The following is a 27,855-nucleotide window of genomic DNA, read 5'->3' as shown; positions in this document are numbered from 1 at the left end:
TAGGAATGCTCCAGGCAGATTGCCTCTTATTCCCCACCTGTGGCAGCCCGGAACATGGGCTGGATCTTTAAGGACCTGTGCAGCATGGAGGAAATGTTCCAGTGGCATTTCTAATGATGAAGAGGGTGGGGAGGAGGGACGGAGGGGTGGTGCAAAGTTAGGGCATAGATACTCTCGTAGGGCACTGGCTGCAAGTTTAAAAGTTGTTTTTTAGGACAATAACTGCATCACCTGCCGAACGGACTCCAGGACAGATATTGTATTAAAAGCAGCTATTCGAAGGTAAAAGCGGTTTTGGGGGGTCAGATTGTGGGTACAGAGTCGCTTTAAATACATTGGCTTGTTTCGGTACAGAAGCTCTGCATATTTGTACAGCTGATCTGCAGAACTCCACAGCACGTTCACATACCCTAAAGAAAAAAACAGAAGACAAAAGCCTTGAAAATGTGGAGCATTTAAATCACTTTTGGTTAGTAAATCTCCCAAATTTACAATGGCCCAGACTGTCCATGGCTGTTGCAGCAGAATATTGGTTCTAAATGTGCCACAGACTCATTAAGACACATTCATTATGCATAGTGCACTAAAAAGAACAATAAAATGTGCCTCACTAAATAAAGGGATGTTCAGGAAAAGGTATGGCATTAACGGAAGGTGGTGGTTTAAAATGCATTGCCACTTGCCAAAAAGGCACCACAATTTTTGCTCACTACTTATGCCTAAAGTATGTAATAGGTGGTCTAAGCTTAGACTACACAGTGTACAGATGTGCCCCATTGTTACCCCTACCTCGACAGGTATGAAATGCCATAAATAGGGATGTGGCTAAAAAGAGTAAAGTCAATTAACCCTTAGAGGACCGGGCCAATTTAAATTTTTGCATTTTCGTTTTTTCCTCCTTGTGCTTAAAAGGCCATAGCACTTGCATTTTTTCACCTAGAAACCCACATAAACCCTTATTTTTTGTGCCACTAATTGTACTTTGCAATGACAGGCTGAATTTTTTCATAAAGTACACTGCGAAACCAGAAAAAAATTCAAAGTGTGGTGAAATTGAAAGAAAAATCGCATTTCTTTTATTTAGTTTTTTTTTGTTTTTAAGTCGTTCGCCCTGGGTTAAAACTGACTTATATATGTTCCTCAAGTCGTTACGATTACAACGATATGTAACATGTATAACTTTCATTGTATCTGATGGCCTGTAAAAAATTCAAACCATTGTTAACAAATATATGTTCCTAAAAATCTCTCCATTTCCAGGCTTATAGCGCTTTTATTCTTTGGTCTATGGGGCTGTGTGAGGTGTCATTTTTTTGCCATGAAGTGTTCTTTTTATCGGTACCTTGATTGCACATATGCGACTTTTTGATTGCTTTTCATTACAATTTTTCGGGATTTGATGTGACCAAAAATGCGCAATTTTGCACTTTGGGATTTTTTTTTCGCTTACGCCATTTACCGTGCGAGATCGGGAATGTGATAAATTAATAGTTCGGCCAATTATGCACGCGGCGATACCAAACATGTTTATTTACTTTTATTTATAACATGGGAAAAGGGGGGTGATTCTGACTTTTATAAGGGGAGGGGGCTTTTTATTAATAATAACACTTTTATTTTTACTTTTACACTTATACTAGAAGTCTCCCAGGGGGGGCTTCTAGTGTAAGTGCACTGATCTCTCATTGAGATGTATGCTGCATAGATATGCAGCATAGATCGATGAGATAGGCACATCGATTGCTTCCGGCTGCTGCCGGACGGGGTAAGATGTGTGGATCGCTCTGTCCCGGAGGAGCAATCCTCTCCACTAGACACCAGGGAACGGCTGCATCAAGTAATCGGATGCAGCTGTCAACTTTGACAGCTGCATCCGATTACTTTATTAGCGAGCACGGCGATTGGACAGTGCCCGCTAATAGCCACGGTCCCGGGCTATGAGCGGCACCCGGGACGGCGGCGGTTCAGAGCGCGTGAAGGCAGCCCTGGACGTACGGGTACGTCCAGGGTCGCCTAGGGGTTAAGGAGACAAGCAATCAGTCATGAGATGGTATACGGAAAAGCGTGTCCAAGCCTAAATCTCATGTATATTACAACTTTGAACAGAATCAGTGACTGCTGGCTACATCTTTATTTACTCTCAGGGTTTTAGTTTCTCAAACCAACAGATTTATTAAAGAAAATCTGGCAGGTTTTTCACTAGACCAAACAAAAACTCAACCTTCCGGCCAAACTAGAAGTGGCTGATATATAGAATTAAAAAACAGTGAAAAATTAAGGTTTGCTTAATATGTTGATTATGACAGGGTTTAACCCCTTAAGGTCAAAGCCAATTTTTGTTTTTGCACTTTTGCTTTTTCCATGTTATGTTTAAAAGGCCATAGCACTTGTATTTTTTCACCTAGAGACCCATATGTGCCCCTATTTTTTTGCAAAACCAATTTTACTTTGCAATGACAGGCATTATTTTTCCATAAAATATGCTGCGAAACTTGTAAAAAAATTATTTGCGCTGTCAAATTGACAAAAAAAAAAAAAAAGAATCTGCTTTGATTTTAGGGAGTTTTGCGTTTACGCCATTCGCCCTATGGTAAAAATTACATGTTATCTATGTTCCTCACATCAGTACAATTACAACGATATGTAACTTGCTTAACTTTTATATTATTTGATGGCTTTTAAAAAATTGAAACCTTTTAAAAAAAACTAAATGTGTTTAAAATCGCTCTATTCTCATCCTTATAGCGCTTTTATTTGGTCTGTGGGGCTGTGTGAGGTGTCATTTTTTGCGCCATGATGTGTTTTTTATCGGTACCTTGATTGCGTATATGCGACTTTTCGATCACTGAGATCAGGAATATGAAAATTTTATAGTTCGGGCAATTACGCACGCAGCAATGCCAAATATGTTTATTTGTTTATTTATATTTATAAAATGGGAAAAGGGAGGTGATTTGAACTTTTATTAGGGGAGGGGATTTTTTAATTAATAAAAACACTTTTTCACTTTTTTTTTACATTAACTAGAAGTCCCCCTGGGGGGCTTGTATATACATAGCAATGATCAGTCACATCGGTGATAGATTGCTCCGGCCTGGTTCAGGCCAGAGCAATCTATTGCCGAGCCATGATCAGCGTCAGTGCGACGCTGAAGCCCGGCCCGGGCGGAAGAACAGAGATCCGACCTACTAGACACCAGGAAGAATATGTATAAAGCATTTTTAAATGCAGCTGTCATGTTTGACAGCTGCATTGAAGTGCTTAATTAGCCGACACGGCAACGGGACCCGCGCCGGCTAATAGAGGCGCTCCCCGGCTACAGATAGCAGCCGGGAGTGGCGCCTTCTAGAGCAGGGTCCCGGCGGGACCCCTCTCTGAACTTCCCACGCATCACCAAGACATACCAGATACGTCATGGGGCGCTAAGGGATTAAAGAACACACACAACATGTCCATTTTTTTTTTTTTTTTTAAACACTAAATGACGGGTCTGTCGATTTTAAGACATTTTTATGGTGCACGTTTGTAAATGTGGTGAAACCAACAGGTAAAAACTTGTAAACTTGTAAATTTTTCAACAGAACAATATTAGTAAATCAGGCCGAAAGAATATCACTAGATTTATAAGCACTCTCTGTAACCGCTGTGACCTGTGCTGAGGTCATTCTACAGGGAAGGGGGGGCTGAGCTGGTGTCAAATTTCATTGTATGGCTATAGTTCCACATCTTTTTAGGTTAAAAAAAAACAGGCTTGTTTTAATGACAGCCGTTATTAATGCTCATGATAACTGAATTAAAATAACGGAATGTAAACATGCCTCTAATAAACATATATCTATCCTAAGATAATAAGAAAGGAATACTAAAAGGGCATACTAGATGGACCAGATGTTTTTTCCTGCCTGCAATCTTATGTTCTATGTAATAGCCGTCATTATAAGAAAAAAAAAGGCAATTTTTTCATCTATAAAAGATGTTACAGGAACCTAGCCTTATTCTGTACAAATCAGTTTATTGCAGCCTCCTGCTTATCATCCCCTTTTTTAAGGTTGTGTTTAGAATGAATACTGCAAGATTTTTAATTTAAAAAAATCGAAATTGTGGGGAAAAAAAATAAATTTAAATGTTTAACATAGAAAAAATTTAGGGATTAAGGGATTAAAACGAAACTGGAGGTTTCTAAAGGCAACAATGCAAACTTTTCCAAACCAGAACCCTGTTAAAATCTATGGTATGGGTTCAAATGGGAACAAAGGCTTTTGTTCACAATTCATTTCTGAACTTACTCTAGCCTATGCAGTGGGAAAGGTTCCAAGGCATATGCCAAATGAATAGTAGATTTTGGCGGTCCAATCCTTAGTAATCATACACTGGTATTATTGTCTAGAATAACCCCTTTAAATCTGAATAGATTTTTTTTCTAGTGCATGTGAATATAAATTCCATGTACACACATTGTACTGTATTTTTTTGCAGCTTTAGTGCTGAATATAAAAACAAATATGCGAAATGTGAACATAGCCTAAGATATCTCATTGTGTACCCTCCATGGCTACACACAGTGTTGAGTCTAGAGAGATGTTCTACAATTTAATATGAACTAGGCACAGAAAGAAGTGGCCAAAAAAGAAAAGACTTTTGAGTTGTCAAAAGTTTTAACCTGAGGGTTCAGACCATGACCAATGAGGAGAATAAGCAGAGAAACAGTCATGCTGCTGTGTGCTCCTCTACCCGCTCTATGCCTAAAGGCCCTATTCCATGGAACGATTATTCTCCGTATTCGGCTGAGAGCGCTCGTTTGCTCGTCTAGACGACCCGTGAAATAGGGCCATAAGACCCAGACGGTCTAATAGACTTACATTGAAAGTCTATCTAGGTCATGTGACACAAGAGTGAATGCTCTGCGCGTGTGCTTCTTCTGGCTTGTTCTCCTCAGTGGTCTGAACACTCAGACCCCTATCGATCTCTGACATATCAAAAGTTTTTTTTTTTTTAAAGACAGTGCCCATTAAAGGGGTTATCCAGTTAAGTAAAATATATGTTGAATCATCATCCCCGCCACCCCCTGGACACGAACAATTCATTTCATACATGTCATTACCCTATCTGTCTCCTTCCCTCAGTTTTGAGCATGCTGCTTCCTGCTGAAGACATGGAGAGGGGAGTGAGAGCTGCTGAATATCTGCTCCTAACCCCCTTCCAGATGGCTGATGAAATCAACTCCCTATCTGCAGCACTGTAGCAACTTTGGAGGGAGAGATAATCACAGTGAGTTCATCAGCAACCTGACTTCAGATTAACCCTCCCAACATTACAAAGAAGCTACAATGTTGCGGAAAAAGCCTGTCAGGGATTTATGTCAGCAGTCTGCAAAGGAAGGGGGAGGAGGGGGCTGAGAGCAGGGACAGACTGAACAGCTCAAAGCAGAAAGAAGCAGCTCAAAACTAAGGAAAGGAGACGGAAAAGGTATGGAAGGAAATGAAGTGTCTCCAGGAGGGGGGACGATTTATCATATATTTTACCTAACCAGATAACCATTTTAAGTTCTGCCTGTGTATTCTTCCATAACTGTAGGCATACATTACTTTCCCAGTTATCTTAGTGTCTTTCGGAAACACACAGATGCACCCTTTGCTCACACAGTAAGAGGTAGGAAGAACTAGATGTCCTTGGAACTAAACTACCAGACCAGTAATATGACTTGTCTTCAGAGTCTGCTGTAAAGAAAAGATGATAACATAAGGCAACATGGTGTTCATTTAATTTTAGTGACTACATAATTGTGGCCATTTAACAACCATCTCTGATACAAAAGCACAAAGCACACATTTCCATGGACTGTTACCACACACATGCTGATGGCAGTCTTTTTGTGAGCTGGACCAATATTTCACTGGACTTCTAAGCGAGCAGTTACTGTACATGGAACATTTCACAACCATGATTTAGTGAAGTCATCAGCTGTTCATATGCTTCCCACATAACAGTATTAGGTCAACCCCCAAAACGGCTGCCTCCATAGTGAAGAGATAGCAGCTCCTATACACACTAACACATGTTCTTTGGTAAATAAGAAACAGCTTACAGTGCTTTTTGTACAGATATGTATAATCAGTTTATTTTTTATGAATATTTCTAGATTTTATAAAATATAAGCCATTGTCATCACTTAAGAATAGACTTGTACCTGTTCTGTATCTGTATACCATTCTTTAGTCGTGATTTTATCTTGCAGAAAACCACCAGCCTACAAGGCAGACAAACTAAATGAGAGGCTTTGTTAAAAACGGTTAGAACAATATTCAGCACTAGACATCTGAGGGAATTAAAACTGTACAGCTGTACAAAAATAGCTTTCTCTGTAACCAGTCCATAGGAGTTTATACACAGGGATGTGTGGCAAGTGCAAACGCTGCATCTTAGTTGATCCAGGATTTCCTGTTCTCTTGCTTTCTGGAAAAAGCTGATGCTGCTTCATTCCCAGATGGATATTGTCCTGCATCTTTTGTCCTGGGTGATGGGAATCCTTTCAATGTAGCACTCCTCCGCTTGTCTGGATTGCATGCTTGTGCCCGCAGAGTGCTGCCGTTGTCTCTCTTAGTTGAACCAAGTGCTTTAGTCAACCGATTCGGTCGGACAAACACACCGTATTTGGGTTTGCAACGGAAGTATTCTTTGCCTTTCACGGTGCCGTCATGTTTGCCTTAAAGAAGAAGTAATTTAATGAACATATTTAGAAGTGTTTACCCTACAGACTGTGTTAGTCTAAAGACCATGTAAGAAAGTCTGCCATCACTATGAAAATTCCTATTATACTTGTACTCCATTTAACAATGCTCTGGCTGTGATGGTAATACCGGTACATACCCTTTTACATGGGCTGATTATCGGTTGAATAAGCATTCCTAGGAAATTTTATTCCTAATAATTCACCTGTGTAAAAAGAGCCAGCGGCCCGCCGACAAACGGGAAGCGCTAGTTCATTGGCTGATTAGGTGTTCTGTGTGCGGCTGATAAAAGTCACAGTGGATGTAAAGCCAACAACAATGAAGTTAACTTTTAGGCGATCTAAGCCGTAAGGGTATGGCATAGGGGCCTGTCTCTAGACAACCTATGGCGTACCAGTACACCATTAGGTGCCTATGAAGCGAGCTTAGGAGCTAAGTTAGCTTTATAGTGGGTGAGGACTGACTGCTATGAGCAGCTGGGCCCTCACCATTAATCACAGGCAGCCTGTCACAAAGCTGCATTTAAAGTGACATTGTCACCCCCTTTGTGCATTCGGACTTCTCTACAAAGGTGTAAAGGGTAAATTCAGCGTTTTTCATACCTTATTTTATATCATACGTCATGGTGCTTGTTTAAGTAAAAAGTCATCTTTTATCAACTGCAGATTGTGTTAAGTGGACGGGGCCTTGCGCCATTAGCGCCACTTGGCCCCGCCCCCTTGACACCCATTGGTGGGCCGACCTAGTCGGGGTGGGTCCTAGACCTTTAGGCCAGCCTGTTCCAATGGCTGGCGAGGGGGCGGGGCTAAGTGGCGCTAATGCCGCGAGGCCCCGCCCACTTAACACAATCTGCAGTTGATAAAAGATCACTTTTTACTCGAACAAGCATCATGAGGTATGATACAAAATAATGTATGAAAACCGCTAAATTTACCCTTTACACCTGTGTAGATATGTCAGAATGCAAAAAGGAGGTGACAGTGTCACTTTAACTCTAAGAGACAGGTGCAGCCCCTATCATGTAACTAACGGGACCCCAGCAGTGTGATTGTGGAGGTCCCGATCATTTTCCCTGACCGCCAGAGCAGTTCACCTTACCTCTATGCTCTTTTAATACAGTCTGCCACAGGCAGGGTCTATGTGAAGAGCACCCATTACACTTATCATTGCTATGCAATGGAATAGCATTGATCAGTATATACAATCTAATGACTGAATGTAATAGTCCGCAAGGGGAACTAGTATAAAAAATAAAAATGTTTTTTTAAAAATGTGCTAAAGCCCCTTCCTCAATAAAAGTTAAAGTCACCCTCTTTTCCCTTATACAATTAAAACATGTAAATAGAAATAAACATTATATATTGAAGGATGCGTAATTGTACTATTAAAATATAACAATACCGTTCCTGCACAATAAACAGCGTAAACAAAAAGAGCACCATGATTGCTGATACATTATATAGCAGAAAATAATAAATAGCAGTCTAAACGACCGAACATTATAAGACCTACAACAGGGCAATTTTATTCAAAATTATTTTGCAAAAAAAAAAGTTTTGCTGTAAAAGTAAATAGTAAAACATAAGAAAAGCTATTAAAACATGCATATTGTTGTGTTCAGACTGACATATAGAATGAAGATATTATGTTAGTTTTACCATAAAGTGCATTAAGTAGACACAGGAATGTTACAAAACTGATTTTTTTTTCTCCCCAATTTCACCCTAGAATAATATTTTTAGATTAAAAGGCGCCATTACAAGGTAAACCAAGCCCTTACATGGCCCTGTAGATGGAGAAATAAAAGCACTACAGCTCTTAGAAGGGGAAAAGGAAAAAAAAAAAAAAAGAAAATGCAAAACTGAAAATTGGCCTGCTCATTTAGGCCTTGGTCATAAAGGGGTTAAGGGCTGTACAAAAAATCCTGCAATAGTTTGTGCCAAGCCCTATGAGGGCTTAGTAAACAGATCACTAATATCGGTAGTCTTTATAGAGAACCTGTCAGCCCATGTAAAAGGACTTTAAACCGGAAATCCATTCAATGTGTCATACGTACATGTGTGAAGTTCAAATTGCTGAATTTGACGTCCACAGATTTCTAGTATGAAAGGGTCCATTGGTGGGCTGATCAGAGATTTCCATTTCTGATAATCTCAGACCTTCTAAGCAAACTGTCAGCAATGTGCACTGACCTTTCCATCAGAGTAGCCGAATTCTGAATGCCATTAAAATATATTAAAAAGTTATTCCAATCCCAACTAATATAGTCAAGCCTGTACGGCTTGTCAAATTTTAGATTGTTGTAAATACATAACTTAAGTAAACTTGCCCCCTGATACTTATATGAATGTATTTGCAGAGTATTTACTTAATTTACCCGGTAGTTTAACTATGTTAGATGAGATGGGAATATATCTTTAAAAAATATTTAATCAGCACAGATAACTGGTCTTGACGCGATGATGATGATGAAAGGTGAAGAGTTACATTTAGCATTGTTCAATTCACAGGGTTAAAGTGTATAGGTATATTGCTTTTTTTTGCTGCTTTTTTTTTTTCATTTGTTTGTTAACATTAGCAGATTGGTGCCGGCACGGGGATGCCCGATTCTTGCGCTGAGCGACATTCTTTTGCATTGCACCGGCCTGGCTCTATACACTGGCCCGCTGCCTCCAGTGTGACAATATCCCCCTTTGTGACATGGCTCCATTGAGTCTAATGGAGCCACATCACAGAGGAGAGGGGATTTGATACCACTGGGGGAGGCAGACCCACCCCCAGTGCATAGAGCCGGGTTGGTGCACGGCAAAAGAACGGCACAGAAGAAGAGTCAGACCTCTGACACTCTTACAATTGTTGGAGGCCATGAATTTTAAACTGTGGAAAACCTCTTTATAAACCACATGCTAGCTACACAGTCACCTCTAGAGGGAGCATGTGAGCTTACTTATAGTTCAATGTATAGCAGCATACGGTTAACTACCAAGCTTCTTGTAGTGTGAACTGCAGGTGAACACATTTTACATTTATGTCTTTGCTGGGCCTTTGGATCTTTGTAGAAAAGGGTAGAAATACTCTTGACATTGTAGAAATCAATGCTTACCTAAAATAATCTCCTCATACAGTATATGTATCTATTACATATCAGAAAAGCCTTCTGAATTTTCGTTAGAAGGACAACAACAGGAATTATATAAGGGGAGACTATATGGACCAGGTGGTCTTACTCTGCCTTCACTCTCTGATTTCTCATCTCTGTCATTTATGACATATTTGCATATGCCATAACCTGTGGTGGTTTATACAGCAAATGCATGCAATCATTTTTTTGTTTCCTGACTGCAAAAAAAAAACACCTTCTTTAAAAAAAAAAAAGAAATTCTGTTACTCAGAGAGAGATAAGTCCTTCAGATGGACTTTCTGCACTCTCAGTGTGAGATAATATCAGATAATAGCAGGTTAAGATACTTTTACACACCAGCTCAAATTGAGGACAGAATGGATATAATCCTTGGAGAGCAGCTCACATAGGCTGTAGAAAGGGGAGGAAAACAGATACAAGGCAGTTTGCAGTGGGGAATTACATAAGGAAGTAAGCAACATATGGAGAAAGAGTTTTCACAATACGAAATGCAATACAACAAGGTTTTCTAAGATGTCCATAGTCTTTAAAAGGGTTGTCTAGGATAATTTTCAGTAGTCTATGCTGACGTGCCATTTCCTATGGGAATAGCATGTCACTAGATGTTGCTGAAACACTGGCGGCGGCAAGTAGGCAGCCTGCCAACCGGTAGCCATGGTAGAGCAGGACAGGTAAGTATACATTTTGTTTATTTTCCCAACAGCATGGCTAATTAAGAAATTATCCTGGATAACCCCGTTACAGGCTATGCACAAGTAAATCCACTGTAATCTAAAATGGTCTATAATCCTGGGAGTTCCTCCCCGAAACTTTTCTTTATTACATACCTATGTAACACAGTATTACTATATCCAAAATTAATAAAATACCAGTGTTGTATTGCTACTTACCTAATTGAACATGAAGTTCAACACCAACCCATATACCACGTGAAAAATCCACACTGCCAATATATCGCACTGTGCCATATTTGTTGTCGCCAATACATACTTGGTCACCCAGGGAAAGATGGCATGGTGGGGCATGGGAAGAACTGTCTTCACAATCATCACAAAGATCTAGGGGAGTCTTTTCAGGCAAATGGCTTTCAGAAGAGCAATGCTGAGAACTGTAACATATTGTTTCTGTATGTTTTTGTTCCAACAGTTCCTGGTGAGATGCATTACATGGGTCATCTGATATAACAGAGTCATGATCTACAACACTATATCCTTTACTTTCACCTTTAGAACAGCAAACTGGTGGATCTTCATGATGTTCAAAGTCTTTACCATCTTCTACCCCCATGAATTCTGTGAAGGAATGGTCTTCCAAAATATCACAAGTATGCTCCACAGCAACCTCACAGGGTAAAAAGCGGACAAAGTTTCCTTTATTACAATCCATAGAAGAACTTCTACACAATACAGCAGCATCTTTTTCAGTAGTGCAAAGTGGCACTTTATCAAAGGCACTTTTCTCTGTGCAGGTTGAATTTCCCGGACAGTTATTATCATTGGACTCTTTATGTGCATACGATTTGCAATTTTGTACAGACTCTTGTCCTGTAAGTTCTTGGTGCTCTTGACTTTCCAGGTCTTTCGCTTGGATAGTTAACTGGTCCATACTTTCACTACCAGCAATGACAATGTCAGATAGGGTAACGTTAGAAGCACTATGTGAAACATAACCACTGGTAACACTGCTGGTGGTAGGGCTTCGAGAAATGCCTTTATCCAAAGAATGAGAACAAACAAAATCGGCTTTGGAATTTATCCAGTCCCTGTTGTCCAAACTAGCATTGTAAACACTGAAGTCTGCAAACTCCTCCGGCACATATGGTTTGAAATCATGATAACCAGACGAACACATTTCTCTTTTTATTGACTCTTCAAATGCAAGGTCTTCTTCTTCAGAATCCTAGAACAAAATGGACACAGTCAAAACATACTACTCACATGACAGGCATCATTATTCTACGTACATAAAGAAGAAAAAAGTAACATAAAACAACAAAGTCAGGTCTTAAACTGCTTATCAGTAACAGAACAAGCCATTGCCATAACATTTTATGTATTGTTTTATACATGTCTGTTATATTTTGTAACACCTCTTACCCACACCAGTTTTCCTAAATTCCAAATATCTTATATAGTACTTGAGGGCCTCTGAGTATAGTTCTCATGATAGAAACTTTAGACATTGTCTGCTATGAAAATTAATTTAAGTAGTTGCACAAATTCTTGTTAATAATTTTACAGTATCAATGACAGTTGAGTATTTTTGAGTATCAATGACAGGGCTACTATACTGAATTCACCTCCTGGAAGCCTTGTGTGCGGTATCTGGCACTTCTCAGACCTAAAGATAAGAGAGCAGCAAGTGAACTTAGTAGCTGATCAGTAAACTTGGTCTTTAATAACTGAATTAACTAATGTATAATCCATGCATTGCCCTTTAACTTGGTTAAATAGCTCCTAATGCAAGCTTACCATGCAGATTCTATTTTCTTTATTAATGTAAGTAAAATGCTCAACAGCCAGGGCTCAATTTATTGCAAGGATACACTGAAGTTTTGGTCAGAAGTACTGAAGGTCCTGTGGTATGTCTCTTTACTTCATCCTCGTTGGTGATTAAATTGGACAGATTAGTCCAAGAATACTGTTACGTTGCATTGAAATGTCAAAAGAGGGGTCACTGATGGTCTGCAGTTTGATAGACAGAGAGCCTTCAGTGCCAAGCCCTATTGCAATCCTGCACAGGTGCCATAATCTGCAACCACAGCGCATGCACAGGATTTTAACAGGGCTGGGCACTGGAAGCTGAGCCTTGTCTGTCAAACAGTGAGAGGGCACTGAAGACACAGGCCACACCTTCTGATGCGGAAATGCAGCATAAAAGTTTATTAACTAGGATAAAGGCATAGAAAGACGGTGCGTGTATCCTTTTATAAACACCTCTTTGCCAATGGTGACAGTTTGGTATGAATTATGCAGATGATAGGTGAATTTAATGGGCAAATTAGACAGGGAACTTCATGTACTGGTAACCTGAATGTGTACGTGATGTGAGGAGTGGAAATGCTGAATATGATCAAGCTAAATAATGTTTAAGCACGTCTTTCAGGCCTTGAGATATATGTTTGCTAACATGATAATTCTGGCATGGAGGCAAGACAATAGACTGGACATATAGCTGGTGCCAATACACATAGGAAGCAAGATGTAACTGCAAACAGTATAGAAAGCATTTGTTGATGCATACCAAGAGCTAAAATAATAACTTACAATGGAATCTTCATGAATATTTTTGGTTTCTACTGGCATGCAGTTGGTATTAGGTCCAGAGGGCACAGCAGTGCCAGTGTTATTTGTCAGTGGTGAAGACATGCTCTGCAAAGGTTAAGACACACAACGCATCACAAACACCACAAAACATTATGTAAAGCAAACAATGGTGGTGAGTAAGAAGTGCAATGGAAATGCAATACATGAAAACATGCAAAAATAACAGCAATCATGGTGGAAATTGAAACAACAAAAGAAAAAGTGTCACATAAATTTAGACTTAACAATCACTGGTTGGATATCCTGGATAATAAGAAGGGGATCGAGCGGGAGATAAGCACATTATGGGAGATAAATTGGGGGTCTGCTTCACCACAATGGGTTTGGGATGCTTTAAAAGCATCAGTAAGGGGATTATATTTTGGGGCTATATCTAAAACAAAGAAGGGGTTTAGGGTTAGGGAAAATGAATTGAAAGAAAAAGTGAATAGATTGGAGGATAGTTATAAAGGGGCACCAACAATAGAGTCACATAATCACTTAAAAAAAGCACAAGATGAATTAGAGGGATATCTCTTGGAAAAGGTAAGAAATCAGAAGAACTATGTGGAGTCAGGTACTCTGAACAGGGGATTATTGGCAATTATAAAGAATCAAGGTGGTAGAAGGGGTATAGATATGATTAGGAAGGAGTCAGGTGAGATGACAAATCAAAAAACTCAGATCTTGGAGGAATTTAAACAATTCTATGAAAAACTGTATTCCTCGGAAGTGGAATGTCCGGGGGAAGGGTTGGGTGAGTTCTTTTTAGATCTGCCCATGGCTAGAATTAGCTTGGAAGAAAGGGAAGAGTTGGATAGACCAATAACTCTAACAGAGTTGTACAAGGCGCTGGATGACTCTAAGGGAGGATCCTCTCCTGGAAATGATGGCCTTCCCTATGGACTATATAAGGAACACAGGGAAATCCTGATCCCAGCTCTGTTCAAGGTATTGGAAAAGGCAATAGAGGTTGGGGAACTGCCTAAATTGATGGGGGAGGCGGAGATCGTACTAATTCTAAAGGAGGGGAAAGATGGATTAGACGTCCAGTCCTATAGACCTATTTCCCTAATTAATACGGACGCCAAGCTGTTTGCTAAAGTTTTGGCAAACAGGCTTGGCCAGGTATTGGGCGGAATTATAAATCAGGACCAGTGTGGGTTTCTCCCGGGACGGATGCTTAAGCATAATGTTAGGCGGGTGCACGAGAATGTTCAGTTGGTGAGGAACCCCGTTTCCCACTCCATCCTGTCTCTGGACGCGGTGAAGGCCTTTGACAGGGTGGAGTGGGAATATTTGTGGGAGACCATGAGATGTGCTGGGATTGGCCCCAGGTTTGTGAGTATGGTGAAACTTTTGTATAATGGTGCCTCTGCTTCTGTTTCAATTGAGGGGAGGGTGTCAGACTCATTTTTGTTGGGAAGAGGTACGAGGCAAGGTTGTCCCCTCTCCCCCTTACTCTTTGCCCTAAGTATAGAGCCCTTGGCAATAAAGATAAGATCTGATCCTGATTTGGCTGGGTTTGGGGCGAGGGGTGAGGGGGACAGGGTGGCATTGTACGCAGACGACCTGTTATTATTTATCAAGGAACCGATGGTTGGGGTACCCAAAGTAATGAATTTGGTGGAAGAGATTGGGAGATTATCTGGATTGGCAATTAATTGGTCAAAATCTATTCTTATGCCCTTGAACCCCCATCTGAAGTTGAGTTTTCCCCAATTAAAGGTATTAGAGAGTGAGGGGAGCTTTAAATATCTGGGAGTGGAGATCTCAAGGAGATTAGAGGAATTTAATGTGAGAAATATTAAGCCAGTGGTGGAAGAGCTGGAAAAAAAGGTTGATATCTGGACAAAGCTCCCAATCTCTAAAATAGATAGGATTGTACTTATACGTTCAGTTTGTCTGCCAAAGTTGCTGTTTATTTTTTCGGTTGCACCTGTATGGATTGAAGAAGGGTATTTCAGGAGAATAAGAGCCTTATTTAACTCTCTCATATGGGGTAGAAGAAGAGTACGCATGAAGTTGGAATCGTTTTATCCTCCAAAGGAAAAAGGGGGAATGGGTATACCGGACATGAAGCAATATTTTTTGTCATCACAGATATATTGGTTGGGCTCTCAGAGATCCGAGGATTTCTTTCAGCATTTAGGGGAAGTAACGACAATGGGACAATATGATATATTTCAGAAATTAGAGTCTGGGTATCTGGAAGCTGGAGGGTGGAGGGAATGGATTATGGTTAAAGGGTTAGTTACTATCTGGAAAGAGTTGAAGAAAGAGAGGGGGGTACAGGGCTTGCTTAGTCTCTCACCGCTATGGAGGAATAATAAACTGCCAGAAGTTAATAAAATAGAGTTTCAGAGACGGTTATGGTGTGGTGGGATTCGCTCACTTGGGGATATATGGGGAGGAGGTCCTATTAAGAACTGGGATCAGGTAAAAAGAGAATATAATATCCCTGATTCAATGTGGTTTCAGTATGGGAGATTAAAAACTGCACTTGAAGCGGATATTGAATGGGCAAAGGTAGAAAACGGAGGTCAGGATTGGTTGATAAATAAAGTAAGAGATCAACAAATAAAAAAGAAAGAAATATCAACAGTCTATAAAAATCTTGGACTGGAGAAAAAGATAGAGTTTAGCTCCCAAAAGAAATGGGAAGAAGAGTTAGGAGGAAATCAAAAACTAGATTGGTTAGTGATATATAAAAATATAAGGAGAGTGTCAAAAGCAGGGAATCATAGGTTAATTCAATACAACATTGTGCATCGTCTGTACTACACCCCGTTGTTTCTTTGTAAAATTGGGAAATATACTCATGATAAATGTCCTAGATGTGGGGAGGAAAGAACGGATTTCATTCACTTACTATGGTCCTGCAATGAGCTTTTTAATTTCTGGTCTCAAGTTTATGGTAAAATAGAGGAGAGGATTGGATTTTGTATCCCTAGAGTGAGTTATCTGGCAGTACTGGGTGATACATCAGCGATTAAAACTTCTAAAGAAAATATCAATATTATAATAAGATGGTTGTTCTATGCCAAGTTGGTGATGGTCCGAAGATGGATCTCTAGGGAGACCCCTAGTGTGATGGATTGGGAGAGATCTGTATTAATATATGAACGGTTTTGGCAGTAAATTTGAGTAAAGAGTGTTGACTGGAGGATGGTTAAGTTTTTTGTTTTTTTTTTAGTTTGTTTGAAGACCAGTGGATGGGGAGGACGGGGGGGGGGGGGATAAAGGAGGTTGTAACTTTGTCTCATTTATTTTCTTTTCCTTTCGCTGCCTTCCCTTCTTTATAAAACAAATCTTCAAAGAAAAATGATAACTAGGGGGGGGGGGGGAAGGGGAAGAGAGAAATGTAACCTGTGGGGTACTTTCGGGGCGCCTGTAAGAACTTAATTATAATAGATGAATGGGTGGTTGAATGGGGTGGTCGGCTGGCTGCGTCCGCGTCCCTTCTGCGCGGGGGGGCGGGGGCTGGGGAGAGGGGTGTTCAGAACTACCTAATGTATTTATAGAAGAAGAGGAGTGTCATGAGGATGGCAGTGAGAGGGCTGGAAATCAAGACAATCGATTGGTAATTAAAAGAGAAGGTGTTGTATGGATGGGAGGTTGGAAGTGGAGGAGCCTGACCGCCCGGAAGTGGCTGCTGTTCATTATACGTGAGCGGTGGGACCTTTTGGACTGGTGGGGCCAGCTGCTCATGGGACCTGGGGGACCGGGTTCATGGGCAGTTGGGATGAATGAAATACAGCCTGTTCTTCCCTGGTGAAGCCCTTGACAGGGGTATATCTGGTGGAGGTAAAGAGCTAGAAGAGTGGATGAAATCAACACGCTGAAATGGTAAATGCAAAGATTATTTTCTCTTTATTTATTTGTGTTATAGAATGGTGGCATTGGGTGGGGATGGATTTTGACCCGGCTCCATGGCTCTTCGCCTCTCGGTGTCGGGGGGGGGGGGGGGGGGGGGGGGGGGGGGCGCGGCTGACCGGCGACCTGGGTGTGTGAATGGGATATAAGTGTTAGTATAAATTATAGAGGGTGGAGGGTAGGATATAGTTGATAGGAGTAGAAGTTAAAATAAAAGAATGGCGCCCTGCAGGTTTGACTCAACAGGAAAATAATGATATGTTGGAAGGGAAAGGGGGGGGGAGGGGTCAAGGGGGGAATGGGGGGGGAGATTGGTAAGGGAAAAATTATGTAATAAGTTGATAATTTGTTAATTTTGGTAATAATATATATTAATTATTAAAAATAAATTAAAAGGAAACAGGGCTGGGCACTGGAACACAGGGAAATCCTGATCCCAGCTCTGTTCAAGGTATTGGAAAAGGCAATAGAGGTTGGGGAACTGCCTAAATTGATGGGGGAGGCGGAGATCGTACTAATTCTAAAGGAGGGGAAAGATGGATTAGACGTCCAGTCCTATAGACCTATTTCCCTAATTAATACGGACGCCAAGCTGTTTGCTAAAGTTTTGGCAAACAGGCTTGGCCAGGTATTGGGCGGAATTATAAATCAGGACCAGTGTGGGTTTCTCCCGGGACGGATGCTTAAGCATAATGTTAGGCGGGTGCACGAGAATGTTCAGTTGGTGAGGAACCCCGTTTCCCACTCCATCCTGTCTCTGGACGCGGTGAAGGCCTTTGACAGGGTGGAGTGGGAATATTTGTGGGAGACCATGAGTGGGAATATTTGTGGGAGACCATGAGATGTGCTGGGATTGGCCCCAGGTTTGTGAGTATGGTGAAACTTTTGTATAATGGTGCCTCTGCTTCTGTTTCAATTGAGGGGAGGGTGTCAGACTCATTTTTGTTGGGAAGAGGTACGAGGCAAGGTTGTCCCCTCTCCCCCTTACTCTTTGCCCTAAGTATAGAGCCCTTGGCAATAAAGATAAGATCTGATCCTGATTTGGCTGGGTTTGGGGCGAGGGGTGAGGGGGACAGGGTGGCATTGTACGCAGACGACCTGTTATTATTTATCAAGGAACCGATGGTTGGGGTACCCAAAGTAATGAATTTGGTGGAAGAGATTGGGAGATTATCTGGATTGGCAATTAATTGGTCAAAATCTATTCTTATGCCCTTGAACCCCCATCTGAAGTTGAGTTTTCCCCAATTAAAGGTATTAGAGAGTGAGGGGAGCTTTAAATATCTGGGAGTGGAGATCTCAAGGAGATTAGAGGAATTTAATGTGAGAAATATTAAGCCAGTGGTGGAAGAGCTGGAAAAAAAGGTTGATATCTGGACAAAGCTCCCAATCTCTAAAATAGATAGGATTGTACTTATACGTTCAGTTTGTCTGCCAAAGTTGCTGTTTATTTTTTCGGTTGCACCTGTATGGATTGAAGAAGGGTATTTCAGGAGAATAAGAGCCTTATTTAACTCTCTCATATGGGGTAGAAGAAGAGTACGCATGAAGTTGGAATCGTTTTATCCTCCAAAGGAAAAAGGGGGAATGGGTATACCGGACATGAAGCAATATTTTTTGTCATCACAGATATATTGGTTGGGCTCTCAGAGATCCGAGGATTTCTTTCAGCATTTAGGGGAAGTAACGACAATGGGACAATATGATATATTTCAGAAATTAGAGTCTGGGTATCTGGAAGCTGGAGGGTGGAGGGAATGGATTATGGTTAAAGGGTTAGTTACTATCTGGAAAGAGTTGAAGAAAGAGAGGGGGGTACAGGGCTTGCTTAGTCTCTCACCGCTATGGAGGAATAATAAACTGCCAGAAGTTAATAAAATAGAGTTTCAGAGACGGTTATGGTGTGGTGGGATTCGCTCACTTGGGGATATATGGGGAGGAGGTCCTATTAAGAACTGGGATCAGGTAAAAAGAGAATATAATATCCCTGATTCAATGTGGTTTCAGTATGGGAGATTAAAAACTGCACTTGAAGCGGATATTGAATGGGCAAAGGTAGAAAACGGAGGTCAGGATTGGTTGATAAATAAAGTAAGAGATCAACAAATAAAAAAGAAAGAAATATCAACAGTCTATAAAAATCTTGGACTGGAGAAAAAGATAGAGTTTAGCTCCCAAAAGAAATGGGAAGAAGAGTTAGGAGGAAATCAAAAACTAGATTGGTTAGTGATATATAAAAATATAAGGAGAGTGTCAAAAGCAGGGAATCATAGGTTAATTCAATACAACATTGTGCATCGTCTGTACTACACCCCGTTGTTTCTTTGTAAAATTGGGAAATATACTCATGATAAATGTCCTAGATGTGGGGAGGAAAGAACGGATTTCATTCACTTACTATGGTCCTGCAATGAGCTTTTTAATTTCTGGTCTCAAGTTTATGGTAAAATAGAGGAGAGGATTGGATTTTGTATCCCTAGAGTGAGTTATCTGGCAGTACTGGGTGATACATCAGCGATTAAAACTTCTAAAGAAAATATCAATATTATAATAAGATGGTTGTTCTATGCCAAGTTGGTGATGGTCCGAAGATGGATCTCTAGGGAGACCCCTAGTGTGATGGATTGGGAGAGATCTGTATTAATATATGAACGGTTTTGGCAGTAAATTTGAGTAAAGAGTGTTGACTGGAGGATGGTTAAGTTTTTTTTTTTTTTTGAGTTTGTTTGAAGACCAGTGGATGGGGAGGACGGGGGGGGGGGGGGGGATAAAGGAGGTTGTAACTTTGTGTCATTTATTTTCTTTTCCTTTCGCTGCCTTCCCTTCTTTATAAAACAAATCTTCAAAGAAAAATGATAACTAGGGGGGGGGGGGGGGGAGGGGAAGAGAGAAATGTAACCTGTGGGGTACTTTCGGGGCGCCTGTAAGAACTTAATTATAATAGATGAATGGGTGGTTGAATGGGGTGGTCGGCTGGCTGCGTCCGCGTCCCTTCTGCGCTGGGGGGCGGGGGCTGGGGAGAGGGGTGTTCAGAACTACCTAATGTATTTATAGAAGAAGAGGAGTGTCATGAGGATGGCAGTGAGAGGGCTGGAAATCAAGACAATCGATTGGTAATTAAAAGAGAAGGTGTTGTATGGATGGGAGGTTGGAAGTGGAGGAGCCTGACCGCCCGGAAGTGGCTGCTGTTCATTATACGTGAGCGGTGGGACCTTTTGGACTGGTGGGGCCAGCTGCTCATGGGACCTGGGGGACCGGGTTCATGGGCAGTTGGGATGAATGAAATACAGCCTGTTCTTCCCTGGTGAAGCCCTTGACAGGGGTATATCTGGTGGAGGTAAAGAGCTAGAAGAGTGGATGAAATCAACACGCTGAAATGGTAAATGCAAAGATTATTTTCTCTTTATTTATTTGTGTTATAGAATGGTGGCATTGGGTGGGGATGGATTTTGACCCGGCTCCATGGCTCTTCGCCTCTCGGTGTCGGGGGGGGGGGGGGGCGCGGCTGACCAGCGACCTGGGGGTGTGAATGGGATATAAGTGTTAGTATAAATTATAGAGGGTGGAGGGTAGGATATAGTTGATAGGAGTAGAAGTTAAAATAAAAGAATGGCGCCCTGCAGGTTTGACTCAACAGGAAAATAATGATATGTTGGAAGGGAAAGGGGGGGGGGAGGGGTCAAGGGGGGAATGGGGTGGGAGATTGGTAAGGGGAAATTTTGTAATAAGTTGATAATTTGTTAATTTTGGTAATAATATATATTAATTATTAAAAATAAATTAAAAGGAAACAAGGCTGGGCACTGGAAGCTGAGCCCTGTCTGTCAAACAGTGAGAGGGCACTGAAGACACAGGCCACACCTTCTGATACGGAAATGCAGCATAAAAGTTTATTAACTAGGATAAAGGCATAGAAAGACGGTGCGTGTATCCTTTTATAAACACCTCTTTGCCAATGGTGACAGTTTGGTATGAATTATGCAGATGATAGGTGAATTTAATGGGCAAATTAGACAGGGAACTTCATGTACTGGTAACCTGAATGTGTACGTGATGTGAGGAGTGGAAATGCTGAATATGATCAAGCTAAATAATGTTTAAGCACGTCTTTCAGGCCTTGAGATATATGTTTGCTAACATGATAATTCTGGCATGGAGGCAAGACAATAGACTGGACATATAGCTGGTGCCAATACACATAGGAAGCAAGATGTAACTGCAAACAGTATAGAAAGCATTTGTTGATGCATACCAAGAGCTAAAATAATAACTTACAATGGAATCTTCATGAATATTATTGGTTTCTACTGGCATGCAGTTGGTATTAGGTCCAGAGGGCACAGCAGTGCCAGTGTTATTTGTCAGTGGTGAAGACATGCTCTGCAAAGGTTAAGACACACAACGCATCACAAACACCACAAAACATTATGTAAAGCAAACAATGGTGGTGAGTAAGACGTGCAATGGAAATGCAATACATGAAAACATGCAAAAATAACAGCAATCATTGTAACACATGCAGTGTCTGGGATGCATAACACTCAGAACCATGTATCATGCCTACTTAGGGAAAGACAAACAAAATAAAATAAAAAAAAATAAAAAATAGCTTTTTCTTTGATAAGTTGGGTTGGGTCAACTTTTTACTCCGTTGTTTGCAGTATGTTGCATATATTGTCTTCAGCCAGGTGCACCAGTACCAAAGAATAAGTATAGTTCCCTTTGCTGGAAGGTATCTTGCAAAATTCATTGTAATAATACCTCAAATTAAATGGCAAGAAGCCCAACAATGAACCTGGCAATACCTCAAATATTCATAAGTCTAGAATGCAGAATACCACATGACATTGGTGTTTAGTCCACAGTTTATATACATTCATGGGCAGATAAAAAAAAAAAAAAAAATCACACTTTAGGCGTGTTATTCTGACAAATTCCAGGCCCCCATTATCAGACCCCCAAGTATATTACAGTCTCCTGTATAAGGCCCCCAGCATATTATAGACCCCAGTATCAGACCGCAAGCATATTATAGACAAAAGTATCAGAACTGTCTGGTCTGTAAAAACATTGCCACATAACCCCTGGGGGCTAGACAGATTTCTGTTTACTGTAGAGAAGCAGAACACCTGTCTAAATGACAGAGGTTATGCTCCTCAGTCGGGACTTCCCTTCCAACTCCTGGCTGTGTCCATCTTTAGCTGCAGTGGAGATTCTAGTGAACATCACATGATCAATAGAGGTTGCAGCGTAAAGGAAGAATTCAGGCCATACGGAAAAGAGCAGAAAGGGGTGAGTGAGGCTGTGTTCCCACACTGGATTTCTAAGAAACGCAATATGGGAACACAGCCGTTCAGCATCTTGTGGGAGCTCTTACCCACTGCGCTAGCCATTGTGGTTAGTAAATGTGCTTGCAAACTGCAGGCAGGACTTGGACTTGCAAGTCGAGGTCCAACCTGCAGCTCATAAACACATGTGTTTTTCAGCTACTGTTATCCTGAGGACAAAGTCTGATTCGGTGGACTACGCCATCTTAAACTGTACCAGTCATATAGAAAAAACATTTGACATATCCTAGGGGCATGTCAAAAGTTTTTTCAGACCCCTGCCAATTTTAAGAGCAAACAGGCAGAAACGTGTTGCTGAGCACTGCTTCTTCCTGCTCTGTCCATGAGACAGGAGAAAGGCCCATATACAGTCCATCTCCTGCTATGCAGAGAGAATAAAGAGTGAATGAACTTAGCATCCATTACTCTGTGCTCATTTTAGATATCAGTAGTAGGGTCTGAACACCCAGACCCGACCAATCAAACCTTTGACTTGTCCTTAGGACAAGTAAAAAGTCTTTTCAAAAGTAAGGAGCATTACCAAGAATATGCTCAGTGTTTTATATAGTTAGCCATTCAGATTACTTTATATGGCTATGTTTACACTACGCTATTTTTATTTGAAGAACGGACGCTGATTGCAATGGAATCAGTGTCCATTCCTTACTGCAGGGGCGGCACTGCATTGAAGTCAATGCAATGCCGCCCACTGTTCACACAGCGTTAAAATATTATACCTGCCTATTATTTCCTGAAGCTGCAAATCAATACCCGACGGTACCTGCAAATCAATGTTAAAAAAAAAAGAATGTTCCTGCAGCCCATACAGAGGTATCGGCTGCAGGAACGTCCTAAATGCAGCCCAGCGGCTGTCAGTTTTACAGCGTCCGTTGCTCTGTATAGCCTATAGATATACAGAAAAATACATACAAAAATATACTGTACCTCTATGTACATATGTTTTGTAAAAACCTATGCACAGCAGCTAAATTCTTCAAGCTTAGTCCGGTAGCAGGTTAGTATAAAACCACTTAACCACAAGCACACACATAAGAAGTTTGCCCCGCATATACCTCTTGACTAAGCAATGGCTGGGTTTCAACAGGAACCTTTTTTTTGTGCTCTTCTCTCACAGGCATTAATGGCTTGAAAAATTTTGGTGGGTGAGGAGAGAACGTCTTGAATGGACTTGATATTAAGGCCTGTGGGCTTTCGGGTGGGCCACCTGAAAAAGTAAAAACATTTCACTTGGATCTCCAACCTTTTTATGCCTAATCGCTTTTTATGTTTGTAATGTTTTACTATGTATACCCATTGCCCTCTTTGCAATATGCAGCAGCTTATGCTAACATTATATATAGTGAAACATAATATTACCTCCCCCGCTGTCTCTTCTTCTAGGCGATTCGTTGAGCTGACTTCCATAACCCGATACATCTTTGTAACTAGAGGAGAATTCTGAGACATCCAGCTGGTTTTCTGGCCAACCCTAGTAAAAACACACTAAAATCAAAACCTGAAGCTAAGACAAAACAATGTTTTCCATAGTGCATTAATACATTTAAAGCAGTAATGCATGAACCATTTTCATGAGGAGTGCTGTAAGGTTATTAAGATCTTAAGATAAACTGCAATGTTTCTAAAACTGCCTTCATGAGTCTTGGTGCTGCTTGTGGCAGGCCCTGGGCAGAACCAACCTCCTTCCCCTTCTGGCAGCTGAACATATAGTCCCTGTAGGATGTCTTTTCTGTTATAATGCCATCCTACTGCAGAAATTCTGGTCAAGCATGGCAGAAAGAAACATTTTTATTGGCTGCGCTACCAGTGCTAAGCTCATTAGGTGGTTGTGCATATTGTTATACACTTTGAACACCAGGTGGTACCATACTCTGCAGCTAAATGTCAAAACACTTCACTGGATCAATTTGTTACCGCATATAAATGGAAGCATTGCTTTATGAACTATACAGTAAATATGATATTTAATAGTGGCACAGCCCCTGTAAAAACAGCAGCTGGGCAGCGCAGCTGCTCAATGGTTAGCATTGCTGGACTTTAAGGGGACTAACACATGATAAAATGTGGTTATTCTTCATGAATTTATGGGGGTATTTTTACCTGTTCATATTCAGGCATCATTTAGGTGGGGGATATACATTAAATGAAATCTGATATATATCAGCTGTGTTTTTAGGGTATCCTAACTGGCTAATACAGACGTGTTAAACTCAGGCCCTCCAGCTGTTTTAAAACTACAAGTCCCATCATGACTGGACAGCCAAAGCCAAAGCTGTCCAGGCATGATGGGACTTGTAGTTTTGCAACAGCTGAAGGGCCTGAGTTTGACATCCTTGCGCTAATAGATTCTAATAGGGGCATTACAGGGTACCTACACCATTAAAGAGTACCTTGTCATCGTCATCACAGCCAGACAAATCCAAACGACTAGAAGAAACCTACAAATCACATTTAAAAACTTTTATTACCATATACATAAATTGTATACAAAAATAAGTACGGCATATACAGTTTTCCTTTGTTACAAAAACAAATCTTCACAACAGTAAGACGCCACCCTATTAACACGCATGGGAAGATGTGCATTTACAGAAGGCGTGTAGAATGATGGAAGGACAAAATCCCTTTACCTCCTATTTTAACTATGTTCTGCTACAATCTGACAAGATGAAAATGATTGTAACACAAGTAAAGGGATGGCAAAGTACAACTTTTACAAATTACCTCCATGTATAGGTACTGTTTTCTGGAGTCATAAACCACATCAAAGCACTTTAAAGAAGTAGAAGTAGTGGTATAGTGTTTTCAAGGGCATGGAATAAGCATACTTACATTATGCATATTAGGGGTGCTCAGGCTCCTCCGGATGTGCTTAGTTTTGTTAGAAATTGCTTCCTTCACTGTAACTGCCTTAAAGGAGAGTTTAAAATATTAGCTAGTATAAAAGTCAAGTTAAAGCAAAAAAAAATAATTTTTGAGCAGCTTACATTATAAAATATAAATGTGGGTCAATGCCATATCATGTTATGTCCTGTGAGCATTTTTTTATTTTGCCAGATCCCACGTAATCATGCTTGAATGTCAATGACTGTAAAGTAAACCTGCTTTACCAAAGTAAGCAAGGAAAAGTAAAAGAAAGAAGGGATTCACAAAACTATAATAACCATGCAATAATAGGTGTACAAAAAAGAAGTATGCTCATATTAACAAAGTAAGTGTACTTTTATCATGATATAAGGCCTGATATAACAATCTTGGAACAGGGGGAGAACAGTCCAGCAGTCATGAGTTGCAAACAGAAGGGGATAGAATGGAAAGCAGCCCATTTGGTTATTATTACCGGGATAGTCTTGGTAAGAAAATGTATTGGAAAAGGTTGATTAAAAGAAAAAAGGAAAAACAATACATTATTCCTTGTTCCTCTATAGGCCTACTTGCCTGCCTTAATCTCTCCAGACTGAGGATGTTCTCCACTTGCAGCACACCTCGTGTATATTTTTCAATGTACGTTTCTCCATCAGCCGTTGCCTCATACTCACTCCGGGCTGCCATCAAAGCTAGTGTTTCTCTGTCTTCAGTCTCTTCTGTTGCCTTGAAGGCAAAAGAATAGTCAGGGATTTCTATGAATTTATTACTACAAGCTCTTTATTAGGTTTTCTTCTTTTGGTGCTGGTCACTTTCAGCTATACTGTAAAATCACTTAGGGAAATCACCTTTGGGATGTTGGACACAATTTCATAGCTTACTCCGCTGACATACAAAATATTCTTTGTAGACATTCTTCGTTTTAAGCTTTGTGTAAAGCTCTGCAAGAAAATAAATTGTTCCCAAATTACAAATATTCAGTGCTTGTATGTCACCAGAAACACTGCAATTCCCTGCAGTTACCCAGCTGCTTAATAAGTCTTAGTTATTTAGCCATACATCCATGTTCCAGCTCACTTACAGAACACAGAAGGATCGTTGTCTACTACACAACTATTTCTCTTTCTATATAAACTATTTAAAAACATGGAAAAAAGTATTAATTTGTGGTGGACTTTTCTTAAAAGACATTGCAGTTACCTGCTTATTGTATACATTGACAGCAATTCTTTTTCGGAGAACAAGCTCCATAGCTGCAGGATGACTTAGCTGTACTGTGACCTTCACAATGAGATAGATGCGCTCATTCTGGGGAGTTACTCTGTTCAAGTGCACTGAGTCATGGATTGCAGAGTCCCAAGAAGCAGTGGCAGAAACCTGAAAATTACACAACACCAAGTTGCATTAGTAACATTTCCGTCATGTTAAGAGCAAAGATTTTGGCACAAATCAACATAATCACTGACACTGTTTCCTTGACCTGTATGGTTAAGCAAGTACTCCGGCACTTTTTTTTTTGCCTATATAATGCAGCCTCTGCTACTGATAGAACTTAGTGGAGATGTTCTTGTGTATGCCTCATGTATCCCTGTTTTATCTGATGTGGCATGCGTAAGTTTGCAGCCATTTGTGATCCCCATTTCCCCACTGATATGGTTTCCTAAACCTGTCCAAACTCTGCCATTGGCATTGCAGAGAGAGAGGTGGTGGAGTCTTATCACTTCACTTACTCTGAGTCCTTAATACTGGAGTCCAGCCAGGTGAACTGCTTCTGATAATCGCACAGGACGCACAATACTCGTCCTGTGTAATAGGGCCTTTAGACTCCAGCAACCAGTAGCCTATAGTTGGTTTTATCAGGTTAAATTCTTGGATGCGTTAGTGGGCTGGTGCAGGGGCATAGCTAGGATTCATGGGGCCCCATAGCAAAAAACAGTACATGGCCCCATAAATCCTGTACGCTCCCCTACCCCCACCCCACTGCCAAACACAGACAATGACGCACATATACACACACACAGAGGCACCATTAACATATATACAGATACGCCACTGACATACACACATATATACGCTGTAATGTGATTACACTAGTGCAGATGTATACACCATGAGTAGACTCAATCTGTTGTAGGCCAGCTCACCTGCTGTGGTATTGACCTTGGTGCACGGTAAGAACTGGAGCCAGGGTCACAGCATACAAAAAGGAAAAGTCCAGCACCAAAATGGCAAATCCCGTAAAGCTTAGTCTTTATTGTAATTCTTCACATCAGGTACAGTAAATAAAAAAGTTTACGCGTTTCAACGCTTCTCGCGCCTTGTTTACAACTTAAACACACGTGTTTAAGTTGTGAACAAGGACCTGGCAGGTCCTGCTCCTCTGTTCAGCCAGCTCACCCGGCACTACAGTGAGGGGGCTGAACAGTGCAGTGGCGGGTCCCTCTTCCTCTCTGGACCCCTGGGGGTACAGTAGTCGAATGTCAATGTCAGTACCTACCATGAAGGCAGGGCAGGCTTCCTCGGGCCCCCTTCCTGCAGGGGCCCCATAGCAGTCGCCTTCCCTGCCTTCATGGTAGCTACGCCACTGGGTTGGT

At 41.0% G+C, this 27,855-nt stretch overlaps 1 protein-coding gene across 13 annotated transcripts in view; it reads right to left on the bottom strand.

Moving 5' to 3' along the window:
* Positions 1 to 270: 270 nt before the first annotated feature.
* KIF13A (kinesin family member 13A) overlaps positions 271 to 27,855 on the bottom strand; it is a 166,090-nt gene continuing 138,505 nt past the window's right edge. For 3 of the 13 annotated variants that reach the window (XM_069957958.1, XM_069957960.1, XM_069957962.1), the window contains 11 exons: positions 26,462 to 26,638; positions 26,110 to 26,202; positions 25,831 to 25,987; positions 25,229 to 25,302; positions 24,772 to 24,834; positions 23,756 to 23,867; positions 23,452 to 23,603; positions 21,327 to 21,431; positions 13,137 to 13,241; positions 10,761 to 11,769; positions 271 to 6,703 (listed from right to left, as the gene is read on the bottom strand). In XM_069957958.1, the coding sequence (XP_069814059.1) occupies positions 6,420 to 6,703; positions 10,761 to 11,769; positions 13,137 to 13,241; positions 21,327 to 21,431; positions 23,452 to 23,603; positions 23,756 to 23,867; positions 24,772 to 24,834; positions 25,229 to 25,302; positions 25,831 to 25,987; positions 26,110 to 26,202; positions 26,462 to 26,638 (2,331 nt within the window). In that variant the 3' untranslated portion in view covers positions 271 to 6,419. Of the gene's footprint in view, positions 6,704 to 10,760; positions 11,770 to 12,169; positions 12,211 to 13,136; positions 13,242 to 21,326; positions 21,432 to 23,451; positions 23,604 to 23,755; positions 23,868 to 24,771; positions 24,835 to 25,228; positions 25,303 to 25,830; positions 25,988 to 26,109; positions 26,203 to 26,461; positions 26,639 to 27,855 lie in introns of those variants that run through there. The other 10 variants (XM_069957959.1, XM_069957961.1, XM_069957970.1 and 7 more) reach the window with 8 other exon arrangements.

This window comes from Dendropsophus ebraccatus, chromosome 2 (genome assembly GCF_027789765.1).
Source record: "Dendropsophus ebraccatus isolate aDenEbr1 chromosome 2, aDenEbr1.pat, whole genome shotgun sequence".
Taxonomy (NCBI): Eukaryota; Metazoa; Chordata; class Amphibia; order Anura; family Hylidae; genus Dendropsophus; species Dendropsophus ebraccatus.
Note: the sequence above shows the minus strand (reverse complement) of the source record. Positions and strands in the feature narration are given on the sequence as shown.